The 22,255-nt window shown below is 36.0% G+C and overlaps 1 protein-coding gene across 1 annotated transcript in view; it reads left to right on the forward strand.

Annotated features, from left to right (window-relative positions):
• Positions 1–17,241, forward strand: part of RAP1B (RAP1B, member of RAS oncogene family) — a 43,561-nt gene extending 26,320 nt beyond the window's left edge. The window contains exons 2-8 of the mRNA XM_049625936.1: positions 6,549–6,631; positions 7,687–7,755; positions 9,229–9,285; positions 10,324–10,464; positions 12,104–12,247; positions 13,173–13,289; positions 15,694–17,241. Of these exons, the coding sequence (XP_049481893.1) occupies positions 6,575–6,631; positions 7,687–7,755; positions 9,229–9,285; positions 10,324–10,464; positions 12,104–12,247; positions 13,173–13,259 (555 nt within the window). The 5' untranslated portion in view covers positions 6,549–6,574 and the 3' untranslated portion in view covers positions 13,260–13,289; positions 15,694–17,241. The remainder of the gene's footprint in view (positions 1–6,548; positions 6,632–7,686; positions 7,756–9,228; positions 9,286–10,323; positions 10,465–12,103; positions 12,248–13,172; positions 13,290–15,693) is intronic.
• Positions 17,242–22,255: the final 5,014 nt, after the last annotated feature.

Below are 22,255 nucleotides of genomic sequence, written 5' to 3' on the forward strand. Positions count from 1 at the left end.
AATAAAAAAAAAAAAAAAATAAATAAATAGCTATATCTTTTTTTTTTTTTTTTTTTTTTTTTTAAGAAAATACTACTACATTTCGTTCCTTAATTTCTTAAGCACGTACTATGTGCCCCAGGCACTGTTTCAGGTTCTGGGGATATAGCAATGAATAAAACAGACAAAATTTTTTTCTGGAGTTTACATTCTTGTATCTGCCTCATAACTTTATCGTGTAGGTATTACTGCTTCCACTTTCACCGTAAAGAAAGTGAAGCTCTGAAAGTTTTCATGACTTGCCCAAGGTTGTACAAAACTAGGATTTGAAACTTAGGTGCTATGAACCACTATGCTATGCTGTCAAAATTGTCCCTTTTTGGGATTCTGTAAAAGAGAGCAGTTATTCTCGATGTCTCAAACGGTAGTTATCACAAATCCCTTAGAAATTCAGATGTAACTCTCCCCATCAGAACTGTGCATGAAATTAGAAATTCAGATTTCTCAAGTGCTTATTCTTGGGCTTCAAGTTAACAGCACTTGAACAGGAACGTTCTGCCCACAACTCAAATACACAGGTGCCAGCACCTTCTTTCCTCCTCCCCACCAAAAGCCAATGACAGACTTTACTTGCTGAGCAGAGTTGTCTTTTCTGCTAAAACTAGATGCAACCCCACAGTCATTTTCAAAACAGAAGCAGTGGCCTTTCTCAGTCACTAGCATTCACAATGAAATCCATTATTTCAATCTTAGAATCTCTAAACAATTTTTCAAAGCTGGTGTAGTGGAAAGTACCAATTTGAAATGTAGATATTAGTTCAAATCTTGGCTATCATACAGTTAGGTTTTTTGTTTTAAGGAAAAAAATATCCCTAGCATTGGTATTTATCGGGATTTAAATAAAAATATTTTAGTTGAAGGCACCTGGTGGCTCAGTCGGTTGGATGTCCAACTCTTGATTTCAGCTCAGGTCATGATCCTAGGGTCTTGAAATCCAGCCACATGTCAGCCCCGCCTACTTGGGATTCTCTCTCCCTCTCTGCCCTTTCCCCACTCATGCTCTCTCTTTCAAGATAAATTTTTTTTTAATATTTTAGTTTGGTATATATAAGAAGATATTAGTAAAAATTAATGAAAGATAATGACTTTGCTTGGTTGCATTTCCTTATAAGTGTTCCTTGTTACAAACCTTTTTGGCAAGTTAGATGTGTTTTGTCACTGTGATTTTAGATTTGAAAGTCTGTTGGCAACATCAGATTTCTCTACTTCAAAATTTGAAATGTTTTAAACTTCCTGTGACCATAGGGCTCTATAATAAAAATTCTTTTTGGTTGAATTTCTAAAATTAAAACAAATAGATAAACATTATTTATACTACCCACAAGCTGAAAATAATCCAAATGTTCATCACCTGATGAATGTGTAAAGAAAATGTCATGTATCCCTACAATGAATATAATTTTTGATCATAAGGAATAAAAGAAACAAAATACTGATGGAAGTAATAATGTGGATGAACCTGATTCTAATTCTAACAATAGGTAATACGGATAAATAAAGCAATTGGGGAATTAGGTCTCAACCTTCTCATTAAGAAATGCAATTGCCATAAATGTTTACTTTTTATAGTCAATATTTTTAATGGTAATTGTTATGTTAATTCAGTCAGCTGTGTCAGTGTTTCATTTTGGGTTTTAGTAACTATAAAGTTGTACATCATCACTACAACTAGTGTTAGAACACTTCCATCACCCCCCAAAATTCCCTTGTGATTCTATGTAGTCAGTCCATTGCTACCTTTTGTGGAAAAACGGCAGGAATTGTGGGGTGCTCATGTTTTACTTGGAGCAGCATTATGGGACAGATTTTGAATCATTGTATTTCACTTCTTAGCAAACATGAAACATTGGTCCTTCCTATGGCTCTCCTCCTTGCATTATGTAAGTGTCTTCATCCATAAACTCCCATTTCTCATAAAACAAAGACCTTTTTGGTTTGGTTTTTCTAGCTTTTTTACTTTGTAAGGGTCTTTGAAAAATCTCAGCCATTGTAGATTTCTAAATTACTAATTTCTTGTTTTAAGTTTCCTATTCAGGTCTAAGCCCAGTTAACAGAAAGAACAGACATGCCTTTCTTTATCTCAGCTATTGGGTCTAAAACAATATATTTTACACTTTCCTGACATTAATTTTTATTTTGTTTCATATCAAGTCATTTTTATTTTGTTTACAGTTTTAAATCTTGACCCATCTACCTCTAAAAAAGACTTCTGAAATAGTGTGTTTCCTAAATAGGTTCTTGTTCTGTCAAGGCCAGTTTTTAAAATATGCTGGGTTCTTTGAATCTGGTCTTTCCTATTCTGCTTTTAACATTTTTCTTTATAAAGAGAAAATTAAGTAATTTTCTCTTACTTAAAATTACTCAAAATTAGTGATTAAGTTGAAATCCAGAAACAAATTTCTGTCTTCTAAATCCTGAGATTTAAGAAAATCCTTAACCATAACTTCAACTAAATCTATACTCATGTTTAAATTCAGTTTCTATATAGTTCTTTTACTCCAGCAATTAAAGAGGTGAGTATAATTGTTCCTTTGGTGACAAACCCTCAGAAGGAGCAAAAGGAATAGGATTGTGTGGGTAGTGTGAGTAAAGAGAACGATTCAAGAAGAGTAGGCTCTCTTAGTCATTTTATTTTGAAGCCCCAGAATACCAATTAAAGAAGTTGATTATTGAATGTTATTTTGTCTAATAATTTTTTCTGTAGTTACAGTTTCTCTTAATGTATTAATTTTGATATTTTAAACGTTGGCCATAAGTCCAATTAAGTCATTCTTGTCAGTCACAATTTTTGTCATTTGCCCATATACGTACAAGAGTCAAGATTAAGGGTGCCTGGGTGGCTCAGTCGGTCGAGCAACCGACTTCAGCTCAGGTCATGATCTCACGGTTTATGAGTTCAAGCCCTGTGTCAGGCTCTGTGATGACAGCTCAGAGCCTGGAGCCTGCTTCAGATTCTGTGTCTCCTTCTCTCTCTGCCCCTCCCCCACTCATGCTGTGTCTCTCTCTCTCTCTCTGTCTCCGAAATAAATAAACATAAAAAAAAAAATTAAAAGAATCAAGATTATATTGAGTTTATAAAAAACACAGAAGTTCTTCCTAGGGAAAGTTGTGGCTTTGACAACTAAGAAAGCAGTCCCTAGAGTTAAGAAAAAGGGTATCCCGTTAATTAACTGAGAAGAGGCACATTGGGAACTTTCTGGATGATGGAAGTGTTTTAAATTGTAATGAGGGCTGTGTCTGTGGTTGTGAGGGTATTAGCATATGTCAAAATTCATTTCACTGTTTAAGATCTGTTTGTTTCACTGGATAGAAATTATTCCTAAGTAAAAGTGATTTAAGAGTGCTTTAGGGGTGCCTGGGTGGCTTAGTGGGTTGAACATCAGACTTTTGGTTTGGGTTCAGGTCATGATCTCACGGTTCAGTGAGATCGAGCCCCTGTATAGCACAGAACCTGCTTGGGATACTCTTTCCCTCTCAGCCCTTCCCCCACTCACTCTCTTTCTCTAAATAAATATTTGGAAAAAAAATTTTTTAACAAGTGTGTCTTTACAGATTCTCGGGTTCCCTGACCAAGCAGAGGTTAGGGAGGAGCTGCATAATCAACAGCCCCACAGTTATTGACCTTATAATATACTGTCACAAAATTTTGCAAGTGACCCAGGGTGACATTTGACCAATCATTCGCCTCTGCCTAAGGGGCCACTGGTTTTACTCATCTTCAACGTTTAGTGCCTGGGGCCAGCTTGAATTGGACTGGAGGCTTGCGGGGCCTTTGCCTCCATTCATTCCAAATGGAGCATTCCTTTATTCAGTGATTGGAAACAAGACAGTCCAGGACAAAACAAAACACATGACACAAAATTTTGCGCACATAGGTGAAAAGCAAGTAGCTGAAGAATTAAACTAATGGCAGAAATATTTACCAAATAGTACACCTCCAAGCCATATCCAAAAGGCTTAATTGCATTCTACAAAGACCTGCTTGGTACAAATGCTAGGATAACAAAATAAATTTGGCATTGTGAGCTCAAGGAGCCAGTTGGAGTTCCCATCATTGTTGAGACTGATCCATCTGATGGCAAATTCATAGAACAAACAAATTGGTCGGACACAAGCATCCCATTCAGTACATTTGTTTGTCTAAGGGCATCATGTGGAATGATGCTAAATGAGGGTCTGAGGTCACATATCAAAGAGTGGAAGGCACCATTCAATATCTGAAACAAAAAGCACAAAGCTGCAGTTATTGGTTACTTAAGGGAAAGATATCCTGGTCAGACACCTCCCCTCAGCAGACCAGACTTCTAATCTTACAGGGTTTGAAGGAATCTCAAGAGTTCAAACATTGACAAACTTTCAAAGGCAGGAGTGAATTAATGTCAACTGTAGAAACACTGTCACTCAAGGCAGTTGCTTGGCATTTTGGTGTATGTTCATCGAAGTGAGTTGTTTTTTTAAGTAATAGATAAACCATGATGAAGTTATCAGAAATTGGCACAGCCCAGCTACATGAAGGATATAAGAATGCAGAGAGATGAGTCTAGTTTTCTTGATGTTAAAATATTTGGTTTACTGTTACTGAAGTATTTGGGATGTTTAGGAAATTCTTATCCCCAAAATTACCATATTTTCTCTAGTTGGATTCAGAAGCACAAATTTGGAAACATCTTTCATAGAACCTTAGGTTTTTAAAACAGTATTTCTCAAATTGGTCATTATAGATCCTGTGTGGTTGAGTAATGTCAGCATGGGACTGGTAATAGAATTGTCACCTGAGTAATCCTGTTTTTAAATGATTTTTTACATTAAAAAATAAATTTGCAAGAGTAATTTGTCCTAAATTTGTATGGATACTACTGTGTGAGATATTCTTAAAGCTAAAAGTAGATCCAGCTTTTATTTTATATCCCCTTTTCTAAAATTATAATCTGGTAAGAATCATCCAGGTCACAAAAGTCAAGGAGACAATGTTCAAGAACTGGGGTAAAAGTCCATGGAAATGATGGATTCAATCAGTGTAGAAATAAACATAGGAACTAGTTAAGTGGAGAAGTTAGCTAATTTAGTTGGTTGGTTTGGGCGATTTTCCTCCCATTCAGGAGAAGAGAAAATATGCTAGATAGTCTACATATTTAAAGTCAGAAATGGAGAAAGTTTTGAAAGGAAGCCATGGCAATAGATACTGTGTCCTAAGGAGAAATAAAAGAGTGGCATAAAAAGGTAAAACAAATGATATCTTTTCTAAGACTGTAGAAAGTCTTAGAAAAGGAAAGAATATATAAAGAGATTTAACACAAATGTGCCTAAATTGAGTCCCTTCTTGATTGACCGACTTTTAGAAGTAAGGGGCTGATGGTAATGGCTAGTTCACAGAAGCATGTTCATTCATTGAAGCAATTGGTTATTGGTAGATTAAATGTGTTTAAACCAGTTCTAGTAGTTACTTGTTAATTATAACTATAGAACTATCATTTCTTGATTAAGAAGATTTAAAACTTACTCTGGTGGCTACTTTATATAATGGCCACTGACCAATTACTGTTTTCTAGGAATGTAGGAGTTTTGTATTCTTACATTATTTTCCTAGCCTGGAAACTTTTAGGATCTTCTTTCTCTATCCTTAGTATACTGAAATTTTAGTTGTTTCTTTTTGGTTTGGTTTTGATTTCCACTAATTCATCATCCTGAACATGCCATAGTTTTTCAGTCTGGGCACTCATATTCTTTAGTTCTGCCTCTGATTCCTGACCATTGTCAGGCTCCTTGTACCTTCCCCCATTTCAGGAATAGATATTTGGTCTGCTTTCTCTGCTAACTCATTTACCATTCATGTATCCCAGGGGTTGGCCAATTTTTTCTGTAAATGCCAGATAGTAAATATTTTAGGCTTTGTGGACCAGATGGCCTATGTTGTAACTACTTAACTCTGTCACTAAAGCAAGATAGCAACTACAGACAATACACAGATGAATGGACATGACTAAATTTCAATAACTTTATGTACAAAAACAGGTGATAGACTGGATTTGTTTGCAGACCTGTGCTGTAGTCTGTTCATCTTTATTGGAATATTGCTCAGTGAGGGCAGGAATTTGTTGTTGTTCATTGGATATATCCCTGTACTTAGTAGGCACTCTACTTGGGTCTCAAGGTTACAGATGGTTCAGGAAAGGGAGTTAAACATGCCTGTCACTGCCATCTTGTAACCAGTAAAATATCCCTTCATGCTGTTTTTCAGCACCCCCCCCCCTTTTTCTACTTAATATAGAGCAAATATTCTGTATAAATTTAGGATAGGGTTGCAAGTTGTAATTTTGTGGCTTCTTTCTACCTCTGATGTTGCATAAAGAGCCCTACCAACAGCATCCTTTAGTAAGTCTGTTTATGGAACGTGCCACACTAGTATGGTAGAGTAATCATTTTTAAGTTAACTGGTTGAATATCTAATTTATAAAAGAAGCACATGAATACAAAGACATTACTTAAGAATTTTTTTTTTTCATTACAAGGTACTAGCTTTTGACAAGCGTGCACCATGCGTGAGTATAAGCTAGTTGTTCTTGGCTCAGGAGGCGTTGGAAAATCTGCTCTGGTAAGTCATTCTCTCTGTACTTAAGCTAATTCACTCCAACACATGTTCTTTTTCTGTTGAGTTTTAGGTTTTGATTATCATTTATTTTGTCTTCATTTATTTTTAAGGTGAAATCTCAGTGATTTTGGAAGCAATATAATATTTTTTTTCCTGTAATTTTAGTCAGCTTTTACTTGTATCTGGGTAGATCATATTCTTTCTGGTGTATTAGTTCCAGACCAACATGAGATAAGCAGAATACAATCTGGGCTAAGCACAGAACACATAAATGTGTGTCCATCTGTATTCTGAGCCAGATAGGAATGAATTTTGGTCTTTCTCACTGTGACTTGGCTTATAACATACATTTTATGCTAAAAAATATTAAAGCTTATAAAAAACCTTTTTCAAATATTTCCTGTGACTGTCCAGTTTTCACATTATTTTAGCAGCCATGCTTTCCATTTCAAGAATAGTATAGTAAGAAAAAAGAAAACTTGACAGTAGTGGCTGGGGAAGGGGAGAAACTCAGGCTAAATAACTTGAGTACATCTAGTTCAGTTCAACAAAACCCCACGATAAGACAGATTGACCATCTAACTCAGCCACTTACATTGGCCACCATGCACAGAACTTGATGTATTTAGATCAAACTGCAAAGTATGTACCATGGGACCTGAGCTGTTCTTTCACTTGTAAATGTATCCAAAGTGATGGGTGGTGTCTTGAGGGTGTATGTACTTGTGTACACAAAATAATTAGCCTCTTTTTAATTCAAATTCAAGTTTAAGCCTTGAGTTTGTTTGAAATAGAAGACATTAAAAATTTTTTTAAATATGTGAGCTCTAAAGTTAGAATTACCTAATAAGGAGCATACTGGTTACTAATGTTTTTTAAAAAAAGCTTTCTAAGGTAATTTTCTCACCTAATGCATACTTTAAATATAGTGGTGGTTTTGTTTTCATCAATGGCATAACTGCCTATATGAAATCAATAGTTTAATAGTTTAAAGCATACAGATTTGGATTTGTAGTTTTCTTTAAGAAGTATAATGGTGTGCTATTTATTTTTTTCAGACTGTACAGTTTGTTCAAGGAATTTTTGTTGAAAAATATGATCCTACGATAGAAGATTCTTATAGAAAGGTACATGTTACCCTAGAAAGCCTTTTGCTTTAGACTTTACTATAAATATAAATGAATATTTTTAGCTTTGTAAGTGTTGAATATTGTTTACAAAGTAGGATGAAGAAGCTGAGTTAATCTATAAAATTAGTAGGAAAAGTTCACACTTGATTATATCCTGACATTGCATCCTTACCAGTTAATGAGAATCTTAAAACACTTGTTCTCTTTCTATCTCTCTCTCAGAGAATTTTAAGTTTACAATTAAAGTTTACAATTAAAATTATAATTTGACACACAAACTTCAGAACGAGGCCATCTCAAGTGATAGTTCCACATCCCCTCACCCTTCCCCCAAAGACTGAATACTCTCAGGTTCCTTTCTTTTTAAACTAGAGATGGAAATACAGAAGTCTCCCCTAACCTTTTTACTTATAACTCTTTGAGAAAGTGCTACTGCTGCTGTTAGTGTCCACTAACACAACATGTGACAATAAAACTTAATATGAAGACGTTTTTAATTAGTCGGGAGAGAGTTCTCTCTTATGTAATAGCCAGCTTGTCCTCTGCTGCTGTGTAGATACTGTTTTACTTCTTATCCTAGGAAATGTTAGGTGGAAAGAGGTCACAGGGGGGATATATAACTTACTTGATACATGTCTTCTTCTTTGCTACCAGAAATGTTCCAGTGCAGCGAAGGGGATGTAGTTATCTAGAGAAGTGAAGGTATATCTAAGTAAAGTATGGCAGTGATGAGATAGAATGACTTCTGATCTTATTTGGAACTACTACTGGTTTAAATTATTTTTTGAGCTATTTTGGAATCCTTTCCTCCCCAGAATTAAGTTCTGAGTGATTCGTATTGAACTTGGATCTTGTAGGTTTCTTTGAGTTGAGAACACATGGTTTTAGGGGCATCTGGATGGTTCAGTCTGTTGAGCGTCTGACTCTTGATTCTGGCTCAGGTCATAATCCCAGGGTCGTGGGATCGAGACCCACATCAGGCTCCACACTGAGCATGGAGCCTACTTAAGATTGTCTCTCTCTCTCTGCCCTTCTCCCCTACTCGTGTGCTCTGTGTCTCTGTAAAATAAAACATTGAAAAAAACAAACAACATGTCGTTTTGCACCTTACACAGTTTTGGGATTGAGACCCACATCAGGCTCCACACTGAGCATGGAGCCTGCTTAAGATTCTCTCTCTCCCTCGGCCCTTCTCCCCTACTTGTGTGCTCTGTGTCTCTGTAAAATAAAAAATTAAAAAAAAAAAAAAAAAAGCATGTCGTTTTTGCACCTTACACAATTGGGGGGTGGGGGTAGGGTCAGTGGACCTTGATTATCTAGCTGTTTTTTTCTCCTGTTTTATTCAGGTATTGCTTGAGATTAGTTATAAAGTAGCAATCTCTATTTTAAATGTCATATTGGCTTTTGTATATAATGAGGTATTCTTTCATATCTTATAAAAATGAGGATGTATTTTGCTTTTTCCCCCAGCAAGTTGAAGTAGATGCACAACAGTGTATGCTTGAAATCTTGGATACTGCAGGAACGGTATGTAAAACAAGTACCAAAGTATATGTACAACTTGTGTAATATAGACCTTGTAGATACTAGTACTCTATAGACAAATACTAGTTAAGCTTATTTAAAAGTTTACTACTTGCCTTAAATCTTAAAGCTGTTTTGTTCTCTTGGATTCTGTTTTTTATGCGTGTGCTTTGTAATTGCAGCGGGTCATTTATTGAAGAAAAGTAGAAAATTTGTTTGAAAATTTTCAGCCTCACTAGTACTTTTAAAACAAGTTAAGCTGTATTACCATATTTTAATTAATGTGGAAAATACTTTGGTAAACATTTATTTCTCAGTGGCTCTGTGATATCTTGAGCAGTATCTTTTCTCTTTCAAAGTATTTACAGACCAACTTAGATTTGTTGGTATCTGAAGGTGAAGGGAAGATTTATTCTGGGTATATGGTATTCATTCATCTAATGTTTGAGTACCGGAAATGTGGCATGGGCTGTGTTCTTACTTGCAAAGGCTCTCAGTCTAGTGAAGGAGGAAAAATGTGGGGAAATGGCAAGATAAGGTAGGTAAGCATGCTGGTGGTCCCCTTAGAGCTATAGTAAACTAGCTAGTAAATGAGCTGTGAGTAACTTGGGGATTGTTTCCGTACCCTACATATTATATGTTAAAAAACTGCCTTTTGGGGGGCCAGGGTGGCTCATTTAGTTAAGCGTCTGACTTCAGCTCAAGTCATGATCTCACGGTTCATGAGTTCAAGCCCCGTGTCGGGCTCTGTGCTGACAGCTCAGAGCCTGGAGCCTCCTTCGGATTCTTGTGGAGAAAGGATATTTCTTCCCCACTTAAGTATATTTATTGCACATAAATCTGCTTTGGTTGTTTTATTGTTAAGTAAAAATTTCATGAAATACCAGTTTTCAAATAGCATCTTGCCATGGACTATAATTTTAAGTAATGTTACATAATACTACTATATTCTTCATCAAGCACTAATTATAGACGTTTAAAATTATCAAATTAACTGTAAGAACTTTATTGTTTTTTAATGATCCTTTGTTTCTGCTATAGGAACAATTTACCGCAATGAGGGATTTATACATGAAAAACGGACAAGGCTTTGCATTAGTTTATTCCATCACAGCACAGTCCACATTTAATGATTTACAAGATCTGAGAGAGCAAATTCTTCGAGTTAAAGACACTGATGATGTAAGCTGATTTCCTAATGAATATATTTTATTTCAAACCCTTATTGTAGTGATACCCAGTTTAAGAATTTGAATTTAAATCCAATTTAAAGTTAATGTGGTTGGTGGGGGGTTGGGGGACTTGTTTCTCGAAAGCTTTTTTCCTTAAAAGGCAGAAATACATCTTTAACACTCATAATATTTTCAAATATATATAACGTGGAAAGTAAGAAATCCCCTCCTCCCTTCTTAACCTGTGTAAAATAAATTTTATCCCCTTCCTATCTTTAAATCATGCATTTGGTGGGAAGGAAGGAAAGATGTGGGTGGCAAATGTTACTAATAGATGTTCTATACATTTCTGGTAGACTTAAGAGCCTTTCTAACAAGAATCAGAACTACGTATGAACACACCTCAACTGATAGAAAAGGAGCATAATAATATTTTTTAGAAGGAAGCCAACAAATGCATTAGATTCTAACATTAACCTGCGTACCTCTTCACAGTGCACCATAATGGAGTTTAATCCCTGTAGGAAACTTTAAAAGGATTACTTAACTTCCTCATCATACTATAGATAGCAGTTCTCAGAATTGATCTTGCATCAGAACCAGCTATATGCCTGGTTAAAACAGATTGCCAACTCTGACTCCCAGAATTTCTGACTCAGTAGGTCTAGGATTAGGGCTCAAGAATTTCCATTTCTAACAGGTTTCCAGATGGTGTTGATGCTGCTGGTCTGGGTATCACACTTTTAAGAACCACTGTATTATATACATAACTTAATTATAAGCAAATATTGTGAGAGTTCAGAAGCATCTGTGGGAAATGTTCCCATTTCCTCGACTTCTAAAACAGGAGAACTTTCGGGAATTATTACATCTTTACAGCTCAGTGAACATTTCACAATTAGTCCGTTTTCTGCTATTTCTGATAATTAGTGTTCTATCAGTTACGTTAAATTAAATAAGTATGAATATAAAATTTTATATCTGTTCCTAAAAGCCAAAATTCTTGATATTCTAATTTGGATTTTTTTCCCAAAAATTCTCTAGAAAACCAATCTCTAAATGATTAATAGGAATTTTACAGAGTAAGTATTATTTATCTCTATAGTGTCCTTTTAAAGTTACAGACATCACATGATTAAGGTTGTCTAAATTTTTAGTAAAAACTAAAACTTTTAGGAGCTTTCCAAATTTCTCCTTTTTGTATTATTAAATTAAGAATGATTATTTGATAAATGCATGTCGGTAAACCAAAAAACTTGTAATTGATTCACATCCCTTAGAAAAACATTTAAAACTTTTGGAATATATTAACATTTCATAGTAATACCCTTTTGTACTTTTTAAAAATATTTTGTGTTTTGCTTACTATATTTAGTTATAAGTCCATTGGGACATAATTTTAAAGTTTTTTTTCCCTCTTTTATAAGTACATCATAGCTTGTTTTCTAAAAATTTCACATGAAAGGTTCTGAACAGAGTTAAGGTTTTCATATTTGATTATAAATTTTATTACATATTGTTTAATTTAGTATTTTTCTTGGGCATAAAAAGTAATCCTTAGGGTTGACTCTTAGAATTCTTTGGATTTGAATGTATAGAGCATATTCACTTACTTTTTTTACCCTCACAATTTTGTTTTGTATTTTTAGGTTCCAATGATTCTGGTTGGTAATAAGTGTGACTTGGAAGATGAAAGAGTTGTAGGAAAGGAACAAGGTCAAAATCTAGCAAGACAATGGAACAATTGTGCATTCTTAGAATCCTCCGCAAAATCAAAAATAAATGTTAATGAGGTATGGTGACATACTTTAAAAAAAACTCTTGATTTGGAATTCAGGATTTAAAATTAATGAAAAATATGTGTGCTGTGTGTTAACACAGCTCCAAGTTAATGCTTACTCCGGGTGCTTGTTGATCTTCTAACCAAAAATCTTATGTTAAATATATACATGTTAATAAGTAGCACAGCTATCTATTATAGCCTCTTTATTAAATGCTGGAATTTACCATGAAAAAAAAGAAAGACTGGACAAAAAAAGACAGGGGTGGGAAAGACAGGATGAAGAGTTCAGGTGTGTGTGTGTATAAAGGATGTTTTGTAAAAGATGGACACAAATTGGGGCACCTGGGTGGCTCAGTTGGTTAAGCGTCCAACTCTTGATTTCCATTTAGGTCATGATCTCACAGTTGGTGAGTTCAAGCCCCGCATTGGGCTCCACACTGACAGCATGGAGCCTGCTTGGGATTCTGTCTCTCCCTCTCTCTGCTCCTCCCCTGCTTGCTCTCTGTCTCTCAAAATAAATAAAAATAAACTTTAAAAGAAAAAAAAGATGGAGACAAATTCAAGAAGGCATGCACGGTTCTTGCTTTGAAGGGGCTTAAGTAATATTATAGGATAAAGATACATAGAAAGATTTAAAGAGTAAAAGTTTGTTTTCTTTGAATGGTGTTAAATGTTCTAATGAACTACAATAAGATCTCTGCTGCTTCTTAAGTCAGTGTTTGTTTTAAGGAGAATAATTTTAGCACCCCTAAAAAATAAATAAGAAAATTTAGCAGTTACAGAAATACCTGGTTTTACTTATTCCTTAACTGAACATAATACTTGTTGGAGTTCATATATATATCCATGGAAAGTTCAGTCTTTCATTTCACTTTTTCTTTTTTGGGTTTTTTTCTCCTATAAATTAAAAAAAAAAAAAAATACTGTGTTTGCAGATCTTTTATGACCTAGTGCGGCAAATTAACAGAAAAACTCCAGTGCCTGGGAAGACCCGCAAAAAGTCAACATGTCAGCTGCTTTAATATATTAAATGCATTGTAGCTCTGAGCCAGGTATGTTAATTTATCTTTTTCCCTAACCTTTAACTTCAGCTTCATTAAGGGCACTCTATGAAGAAAACGAGTATAGAATGTTTTGTTGTTCTAAAAAAAAAAGATGGTTACTTCCTTTTTAAGATATCCATAAGTTAGTATGATATCCCAGTAATTAATTATTTCCTAAATTATATATCATCAAAAGTAGGGTATTTCATGTAACTGAATATTGTAGGTAAGTTCATCCAATGTATACTTATGCCCCACTGGGACATTGGTTTGTGCTGAGGGTATTGTGGTGAGCAAAACCAACCTTCTTTCCTATCTATAGCCTTAAGCTAAGTCAGGTCTAGTGGAAGAATTAGACAAACAGTTGCAAAATATGATAAATGCAGGATAGTGTAAGTCCAGCATCGGATTGATAGTAAAAACTCCTGGCACTCAGTATTGTCCACATATTAACTGAATTCTCACAACAGTCCTCTGAGGCAGGAGCTGTTATTCTCATATAACAGATGAGAGAATTAAAGCACAAAAAGATTATTTCTTGTTCATGCCCTACAGTTAGTAAATAGCAGAGCCAGAATTTGAATCCAGTGATCTGAGTTCATGGCTCAGAATTTAAACAATGAACTAGCTCTCAAGCCCATGCTTAGTCACTATGCTGTTATAGGTCCTATAGGAGCATATATACCTGGGGCACCAAATTAGTCAAATATAAACTGCAGATTCAGGGAAAGTCCATCAGCAAGAGACATTGATAGCCAAAGAGTTCCCAGGCATAGAAAACCACAGAAACAACTCAAAAGATGAGACGACGAAGGAAAACTGAACATGCAACGTTTTTATATAGTTTTTTAAAACAGTTATATTAAATGAGTTAATATCAGAGCACCTGGGTGACTCAGTCAGTTAAGCACCCGACTTTGGTTCAAGTCATGATCTTGTAGTTCGTGAGATCAAGCCCTGCGTCGGGCTTTGTGCTGACAGCTCAGAGCCTGGAGCTTGCTTCAGATTCTGTGTGTGTGTGTCTGCCCCTCCCCTACTTGTGCTCTGTCTCTCTCTCAAAAATAAACGTTAAAAAAAAATTTTTTTTTTTAATTTTTTTTAAATGAGTTAATACTTGTAAATCACTTAGATCATTACCTGGTACTTGGTAAACCCTCAACTATCATCTGCTGCTCTTTGCCAATGAGAATGGTTTCTTGCCCCCTTATCATTAAAACTATATTTTACTGTACTTATCCTTGAGAACTTTTAGTATTTGTGGCTCTGCTACTTCCTGTGTTAAAATGGCCCTCTACTATAGCACTTCTGATTCTGCCTCTTAGAGTTTCTGTCCCTACTCTGCATTTAAAGCTTTCTGTTTAGATAAGTGCTCTCATTCCTGACATCCTCTCACTCCTGACCACATGCCCATTCTTGGCACACATGTGCGTGAGCTCACACACTCCCATCTGTGCTATTCAATTTGCTAGATTCAGTCTGCTAGGATTTAGAAAAGTTACCAAACTCGTTCAGACTAAATGAGGACTTAAAGTTCAAGGCATTTATAAAAATTGCTTCAACAGCCATATCTATATTAACAGCATTTCTGGAACTTGCAGCAAGTCTGAACCCCAGAGAAACAGTAAAAAAAGAAAACTTTTTCGTAGTCAGGAATGTATACAGAAAATCATCCAAAGAAAATAAATATTTGGCAGAAAGAGTTCTGATTTTACTTCTTTTACATCACTCACAAACTTTTTAAGTTTAATTACGTATGATTTTAGCGTAATACCAGCTTTTTCTGACATCCATCTTAAGTTGATCTCATTTGTTTAAATATGGAATTAGAACATTGATAACTGTCAACTGTTAAGAGCCATCATGAAATAAATTCTGTTTTGTCTGCTTCTCTGAACTAGCTCTGTAGCCACTCTTCCTGGAAGAGTATGGAAGAAAGGTCTTGGTTTTCTGGTATTAGAAACGCTGGTTAGATGTGCATTCTATACTTCTGTAATTCTAGGATTGGAAACATTCATTTTGTTAATGTCGCTCTGTTTTTTAATCCTAATTCTAATAAAGTTGACCTGACCTAAAGTTTTAATGTGGTGTTTTTTATTATTCTGCTTTTAGTCTTTGGAAGGGTAATACACAGAAATTTGCACTAAGGTACATTCCCTTTTTGTATCTAAAACTTTCATTTGACTGACTTTCAGGAGGGCAGCAGAATAGATGAAGTCATTCCAAAAAGATGAAAATGTCTCCCCATGCTTTGCTTTGCTATGAGTTGTGTGTACATCGTCACGAATGTAATGACAAGGGCCTGTATTCTCTTCATTTTCTAACACTTTAACACTGTTGTTTTAATGTGTTCCTTTGGATCTTGAGTGTGCTGTTTTCAACCCATGTTTTCAGTGTAATTTTTTCGTTTTGACAGGTCTGAAGAACTGTTGCCCAATTCAACAGTGCCAGCATTCCAACTTTGTTAAACCTACCAACATCTTAAATGGACTTTCTGTGGTGGTACCCTTTAAGAGGCGGATGAAAGCTACTACATCAGTTTGCACATTCTAATCACTTTCCAGTATCACAAGAGAGATTTTTACTTATATAATAGTCCTAGAGTATGCAGCTGGTAAAACCAGAGGCTACAATCCAGTATTACTGCTAAGAGACATTTTTCATCCACCAATGTTGTACATGTATGAAAATGGTGTACTGTATACTTTAACATGCCCCATACTTTGTATTGGAGAGTACAATAATGTAAATCCTAAAAGCACCACTATTTTAGCATAATAAAAGAAAGTCCAAAGAGCTCCTATATAGACTACTCCAGATAACTTCGCTTCTTTGATACTTGTAGCTTATTGTAATTTTTTTTAAGAAATTCAAGGTCATTATCATTGTATTGTACAAATAAGTGCTTTGATTAACACAGCTATATAGTTTTTTTAATTTTTAAAAAAACCTGTGGAGACAGTGATCTTGTCTTTAAAATATGATAGTCCTTTCAGTATAATGTCTTAGATTAAAGACGTTGCCTTTAATATCTGTTGGGAAGGAAATGTCCAGACTTTTCAAATCTTTTATTATATGTTTCCTTTTTTGTTTACATAGGGAACAATGTTTATAGTTGTGTGTACAGTGGGGGTCTACAACAAGAAGTGTATATTTTCAAACAATTTTTTAATGATTTAACAATTTTTGTAAATCATTTTCAGGCTTCTGCAGCTGTAGATTCTCACTGTGAATCCCTTGCTTGCTCATGCATAAGTGTATTTGCAATACCAAATATACAGGTTTAGTATTTTTGCCTGTTAGTGATTGTTTCACATGTGTAACGTTTTGGTTGAGATGTTAAATGGTGGACGAGTACTGTGGATGTGAATGTGGGAAGTAATTTTAATCATGTGTAATTGGTCACAAGGCCTAAGTTGCAGTAACTATTGCTGTTTTATTTAACAATGCCTTGTTGCTTTGTATGCATTAACGTTTGGGTGTAAAGATTGTGTGTCTATCCAACAGGGAGCCACAGTATTTAAATTGACCAACCTAATGTTACAACGACTTTGAGGTGGCCAAATGTAAACTAAAAGCCTTAATTAAAGTGGTGCAATTTTGTATAACTTAGCATCAGTAGTTCAATAAATTTGGATTGCCATGCAAGGGCTTGCATTATAATTACTTGCCACTTGACTGTGTTTTGTGTAATGTTTAACAGTGCTAGTAAATAAATATGGGTTTAACTTTTTAAATGTAATAGGTGCATTTTACATAGTGTGATTTCATAATTTAAGATTTGGACAAGCCAGATTCATTCATTAATTATAGAAATGGTGAGTGAAAGATGTCAGATTTTTTTCCCTAGTATTGTTTGAATAGCCACATAAACCACCTTTTGAATTTTTTCTTGGAAAAGAATTTTGTAAATCAAGCAATATTAATGAACGTATGCCTTTTGGGTAATGTTTAGTAGCTCTTTGAAGTGTAGGGGAAAGAATTGAAAATACTTCGACAAATGTTACACTTCATGGATTTTTTTAAAAATACAGGATGAAGTTATACTTAGAATATTATGGTTATAAAGATCTTGGAATGAAGTGGACTCAAGTACTACTTTCTTTTTAGATAACTGGCTTTTTCTTATGTGTGCTATAATTCAGTTATTTGGAAATTTGTAAACCAGTCTTAACTCAGACTTTCTTAAAGTATTTCCCAGTCACTGGAGTATATCAGCAATCGATTAGTGATGCCATCTAATTTAGGGGTGTCTACTAATCTCTTAAATACATGCCATGTGAATGGAACTTTATTTTTTTTTTTTTAACGTTTATTTATTTTTGAGACAGAGAGAGACAGAGCATGAACGGGGGAGGGGCAGAGAGAGAGGGAGACACAGAATCGGAAGCAGGCTCCAGGCTCTGAGCCATCAGCCCAGAGCCCGACGCAGGGCTCGAATTTACGGACCGTGAGATCGTGACCTGAGGTGAAGTCGGACGCTTAAGCAACTGAGCCACCCAGGCGCCCCGTGAATGGAACTTTAAAGGCTTTCATTTTAAAGAAAAAGGTTTCATCTTTTACAAATTTAACTCCAAGAGTTCCATGTATTTAAAAGTTTTATGTATCTAAAGAAAAACCTGTTCTTTCAGAAGTCCCACTTAAGAGACTTATCTTGGAAGAACTGGTTTTATTAATAGTCATTGTGAGAAAAAAACCCCAAAAAGTGGGATTATGGGACACTAAAATTGCCTTGATTTGCTGTGTCCTGTTATACCCATTTGACCTTCTTTGAGGGCATCACCATTAATTTTGTTACCTTTAATAAATGTTGTCTACCGGCTGGGCACAAGGCTGAGTTCTAGGCTCTTGAAAACAAATATTCAGGTAAGTTTAAGACTTACTGGTCAAGCACAATTGTTCTAGGTGTGAGGATAGAGCAAAAACTGAGATCAGCTTAGGACCCTGCCCTTCTAGAATTTATACTCTGTTACAGGACTTCTCAGCCTCGGCGCGGTGTATGTTTTATGCTGGATAACGAGTTGTTGGGAGGCTGTCCTGCACATTACAGAATTTTTAGCAGCACATCCTGTATCTGCCCTGTAGATGCCAGTAATACTACCGCCACCCCCAAGTCGTGACAACCAAAATTGTCTCCAAACATTGCCCAAGTGTTTTCCAGCTAGATTCAAGAAGTGAGGGGTTGTTGAAGGGCAAAATCACCCTGCCTGAGAACCACTGATCTGGTGGGAAACAACACATTAATTACCGATGAGTGTTAGGGGAGTAAAGTGGACACTTCAGTATAGTGAATAAGACTGTGGGAACCAGATTTCTTGGGTTTCTTTTTTTTTTTTTTTTTTTTTTAACGTTTATTTATTTTTTGAGACAGAGAGAGACAGAGCATGAACGGGGGAGGGTCAGAGAGAGGGAGACACAGAATCTGAAACAGGCTCCAGGCTCCGAGCTGTCAGCACAGAGCCCGACTCGGGGCTTGAACTCACGGACCGTGAGATCATGACCTGAGCCGAAGTCGGCCGCTTAACCGACTGAGCCACCCAGGCGCCCCATTTCTTGGGTTTCTAATCCCAGCTCTGCTACTTCCTAGCGTGTGACAGTGGTTAGGCACCTCTGTTCCCGTATCTGTAAAATAGGAATGATAATAGCACCCCTTCATATAGAGTTAAAGGGAGTGAAGTAAATGCCAGTGCCATCCTCTTGGTCAATATTTTGTTTTGCTTTTTATTTTGTATTTTGCTACTGGAAATAGGACTGTGGTTTGGCAAAAAGCATCATTGTCTCCCATACAAAATGGTAACGACAGGGGCACCTGGGTGGCTCAGGCAGTCAAGTATCTGACTTCAGCTCGGGTCATGATCTCACAGTTCGTGAGTTCGAGCCCGGAGCTTGGAACCTGCTTCCGATTCTGTCTCCCTCTCTCTCTGGCACCTTCCCAACTCATGCTTTGTCTCTGTCTCTCAGAAATGAATAAACACTAAAAAAAAAAAAATGTTTAAAAAAACCAAATTAGTAACTGCAGCTTAGGAATTCGAATCCTATCGATGGACTTTTCTGGTGCTTAAATGGAAAAATACTAAAATATAATTCAATCGGGAAAAATCATGAGTACTTCTTCATGTCCCCAACAATACCTGGAAAAACTTCAATTTTAGGAGAAAACCAGAGTGACATTTCACCTAATTTTTTCTACAAAGGTGTAAAAAACGCTGCTTTGACTTTCATGTTGTTTTTTTATTTATTTAATATATAATCTTCACATGTGGATATTAGGAGTAGAAAGTTTTAAAATACCCAGTTATGAAAGTAAATTTTGCTTTCTTTTTTAAATCCTTTCATCTTTAGATGTGGGGCAACAAACTTAGAATCAAAACTTATCCCTGCAACATCTTTTCTTTTAGTTTTCCTCATTCTGTGCCTTCACTGAATTTAATCTCCAGCTGTTATTTTGTCCCCTCCCTTTTAAGTCTTGGAAATGTAGTGAGGAGTTACAGTATTTTATGATTAATACTCCTATGACTTTAGCTTAGAAATCTTAGTGTTTTCAGGCTTCTCCTAAACTATCAGTGAGTCTTAACAATTGTGATTTATAGGACTCAAGTTTTTGCTTTATTCTGTAATTTGCTCCATTGCATCAATACATCTGGTCTTTTATGAATGCACTAAGAGAAGTGTAATAGATTCAGAGTAGAATGAAACCTAGTTTCTCATAACTGACAATTCAGAGAAAAATGCATGAGTCTTTGTTGGGGTATTGATGGTATTTCTCAAAATTAGCTAGTAAGCCTGTTAATGGAGCAGCTAAGTTTGTGGGCTTGACATTAGTTTCTCTTTGAAAGTAAAATACTGCTAAAGAGGTCTGTTTTCTAAATGCAGATGAAAAGTATTGCACGTGTTGCACATAATTTTAACTTGCTTTCTTAAAACATCCTTGTTTGTAGCCTATAGATTACTGAACTAAGAATTTAAAGATTTTATCCAAAATTAGAGACATCTACCTGGTTTTTGTATCAAAGAATCAGCAGATGTATTCAGTATTCCATGTCTGCCGTGTTCCAGGCATTGTTGGCCGTGTGAGGGATACGGCAGGGTCGTTTCACCCACATGGAGCATACATTCTATTGGGGGGGGAAAGACAAGTGGCGAATGAGCAAAGCTCATTTGGTTATTGTCTTTTATACTTTCTCAGAGCTTTCCATTTGAGACAATTTAATGGTTTCAGGAAAATACTATTTTTAATATGTATAAATATCATTTATAGGCAGTTAATAATTTCTCTGATTTGTCTGAAAGGGCATGGAAAGAATTTTTACTATTAGGAACCTAGTGTAACCTGATTTTCCTTATACGATGACATAAATAATTACCCAGGTTCAACACGGGTCAAAATCCAGGTTTTTTTCTGAAAACGAAACACATATCTTGCAGGATTTTTATGTGAATAATACTTTCACTTAAGTCAAAAGGTTATAGCAGTTTTTAAGTAGGCAGAGATCAAAGTCTAATGTTTTTGTCATTTGCCATTAATACCCATTCAAATTTCTGTTGTAGTCTGTACTACAGATACTGTACTATAGATAGTATAGTAGTCTATATCCCCTGTGAGCACTAAGTTCAGAACAGGAAACTATTACTGTCAAAGTTTTGAATGTGTAATGTACCATGCTCGGGCATAGAGGAGTAGCAAAGAATAAATGATATAATAAGCCCAGACCCTACTGGCAAGGTGTTTAATGCATCGATGGTGGGAAAGATCAGTCAACAAGTATCAAAAAAGTGAAAATGTAATAATTCATATCTAACCACAGACAGTTTGTGCTTATTATCTCTACTGATACTAATGATTAAAAATTGCATTTTGCTTTAAAATATATGGACTATTTGAGGGGTGAATGGGTGGCTCAGTCGGTTAAGCATCCGGCTTCGGCTCAGGTCGTGATCTCAAAGTTTGTGGGTTAGAGCCCCGTCAGGCTCTGTGCTGACAGCTCAGAGCGTGGAGCCTGCCTCAGATTCTGTGTCTCCCTCTCTCTCTCTCTCTCTCTGCCCCTCCCCTGCTTGCATTCGCTCTCTCCCGCGCACGCGCTCTCTCAAAAATAAGAAAAAAAATTTTTTAATAAAATATGTAAACTATTTGATTTATATTTCTGTTTTGCTCAGGTCAGTTTTAGTTAGATTCTCTGAGCAAATTAAGGACTGATTGGAGAACTGCATAGCTGGCAGGAAAAAAAAGTACCTTTCCATGTTGGGAACGGAGTACAATCAAATAAATAATATATACAGTGGGTAGTTAGCAGGGAAATACCCTGTTGTTCTAAATGAGAATCATATGATTAAAGCAACAACAGATTTGAGAGCCATGAAGGTTAGTCCCAGGAGGAGTGATGGTAGAGCCTGAGTTAACCCAGACAGCTTGTGGGCTGCTGGGGTCTGTAAGCATGAAATGATTGGAGCCGTGGTGACCAGGGAAGTCGAAGAGAATTTTTAAAGGAATAACTAGAGAACTGGTTAATGGCTTAGGTATAGAAACTGAAGGAAAGAGTGAAACAACCTGATCTATCAACAAGACCAGAGAGACTGAGCACCAATGACAGTAACATGGAAAGAAGCCTGTAAGGAATTATTTTTAGTGCATGAGTGAAAGAACTTTTTGGTAAGATGTTGATGTTAAGGGAAATATTTTGCTGAGTATATTCTGAGGAGAGGCAGATGGTAACAGTTGGGCCTTGGGGTCATTGACATACAGAAGGCAACTGAAACCGTGAGTGAATTAAATTATTTCCATAAGGATTAAGCATGGAGAAAGTGAAATAGGAAAGCCCAGCCTAAGTGGGCCGGAGTGGAGAAGGTTGGAGTACGAAGGATTGCTGTTACAGAGAGAAGGCAGCAAATAGCCTTCCACAGCCTGAGAATACAGCGCCTTCGAGGGCAAGGAACAAGATAACGTTCTCTACTTGATCCGTAGGCCAGCAGTAATTTTATTC

Source organism: Panthera uncia, chromosome B4 (assembly GCF_023721935.1).
Source record: "Panthera uncia isolate 11264 chromosome B4, Puncia_PCG_1.0, whole genome shotgun sequence".
In the NCBI taxonomy this organism is placed as follows: Eukaryota; Metazoa; Chordata; class Mammalia; order Carnivora; family Felidae; genus Panthera; species Panthera uncia.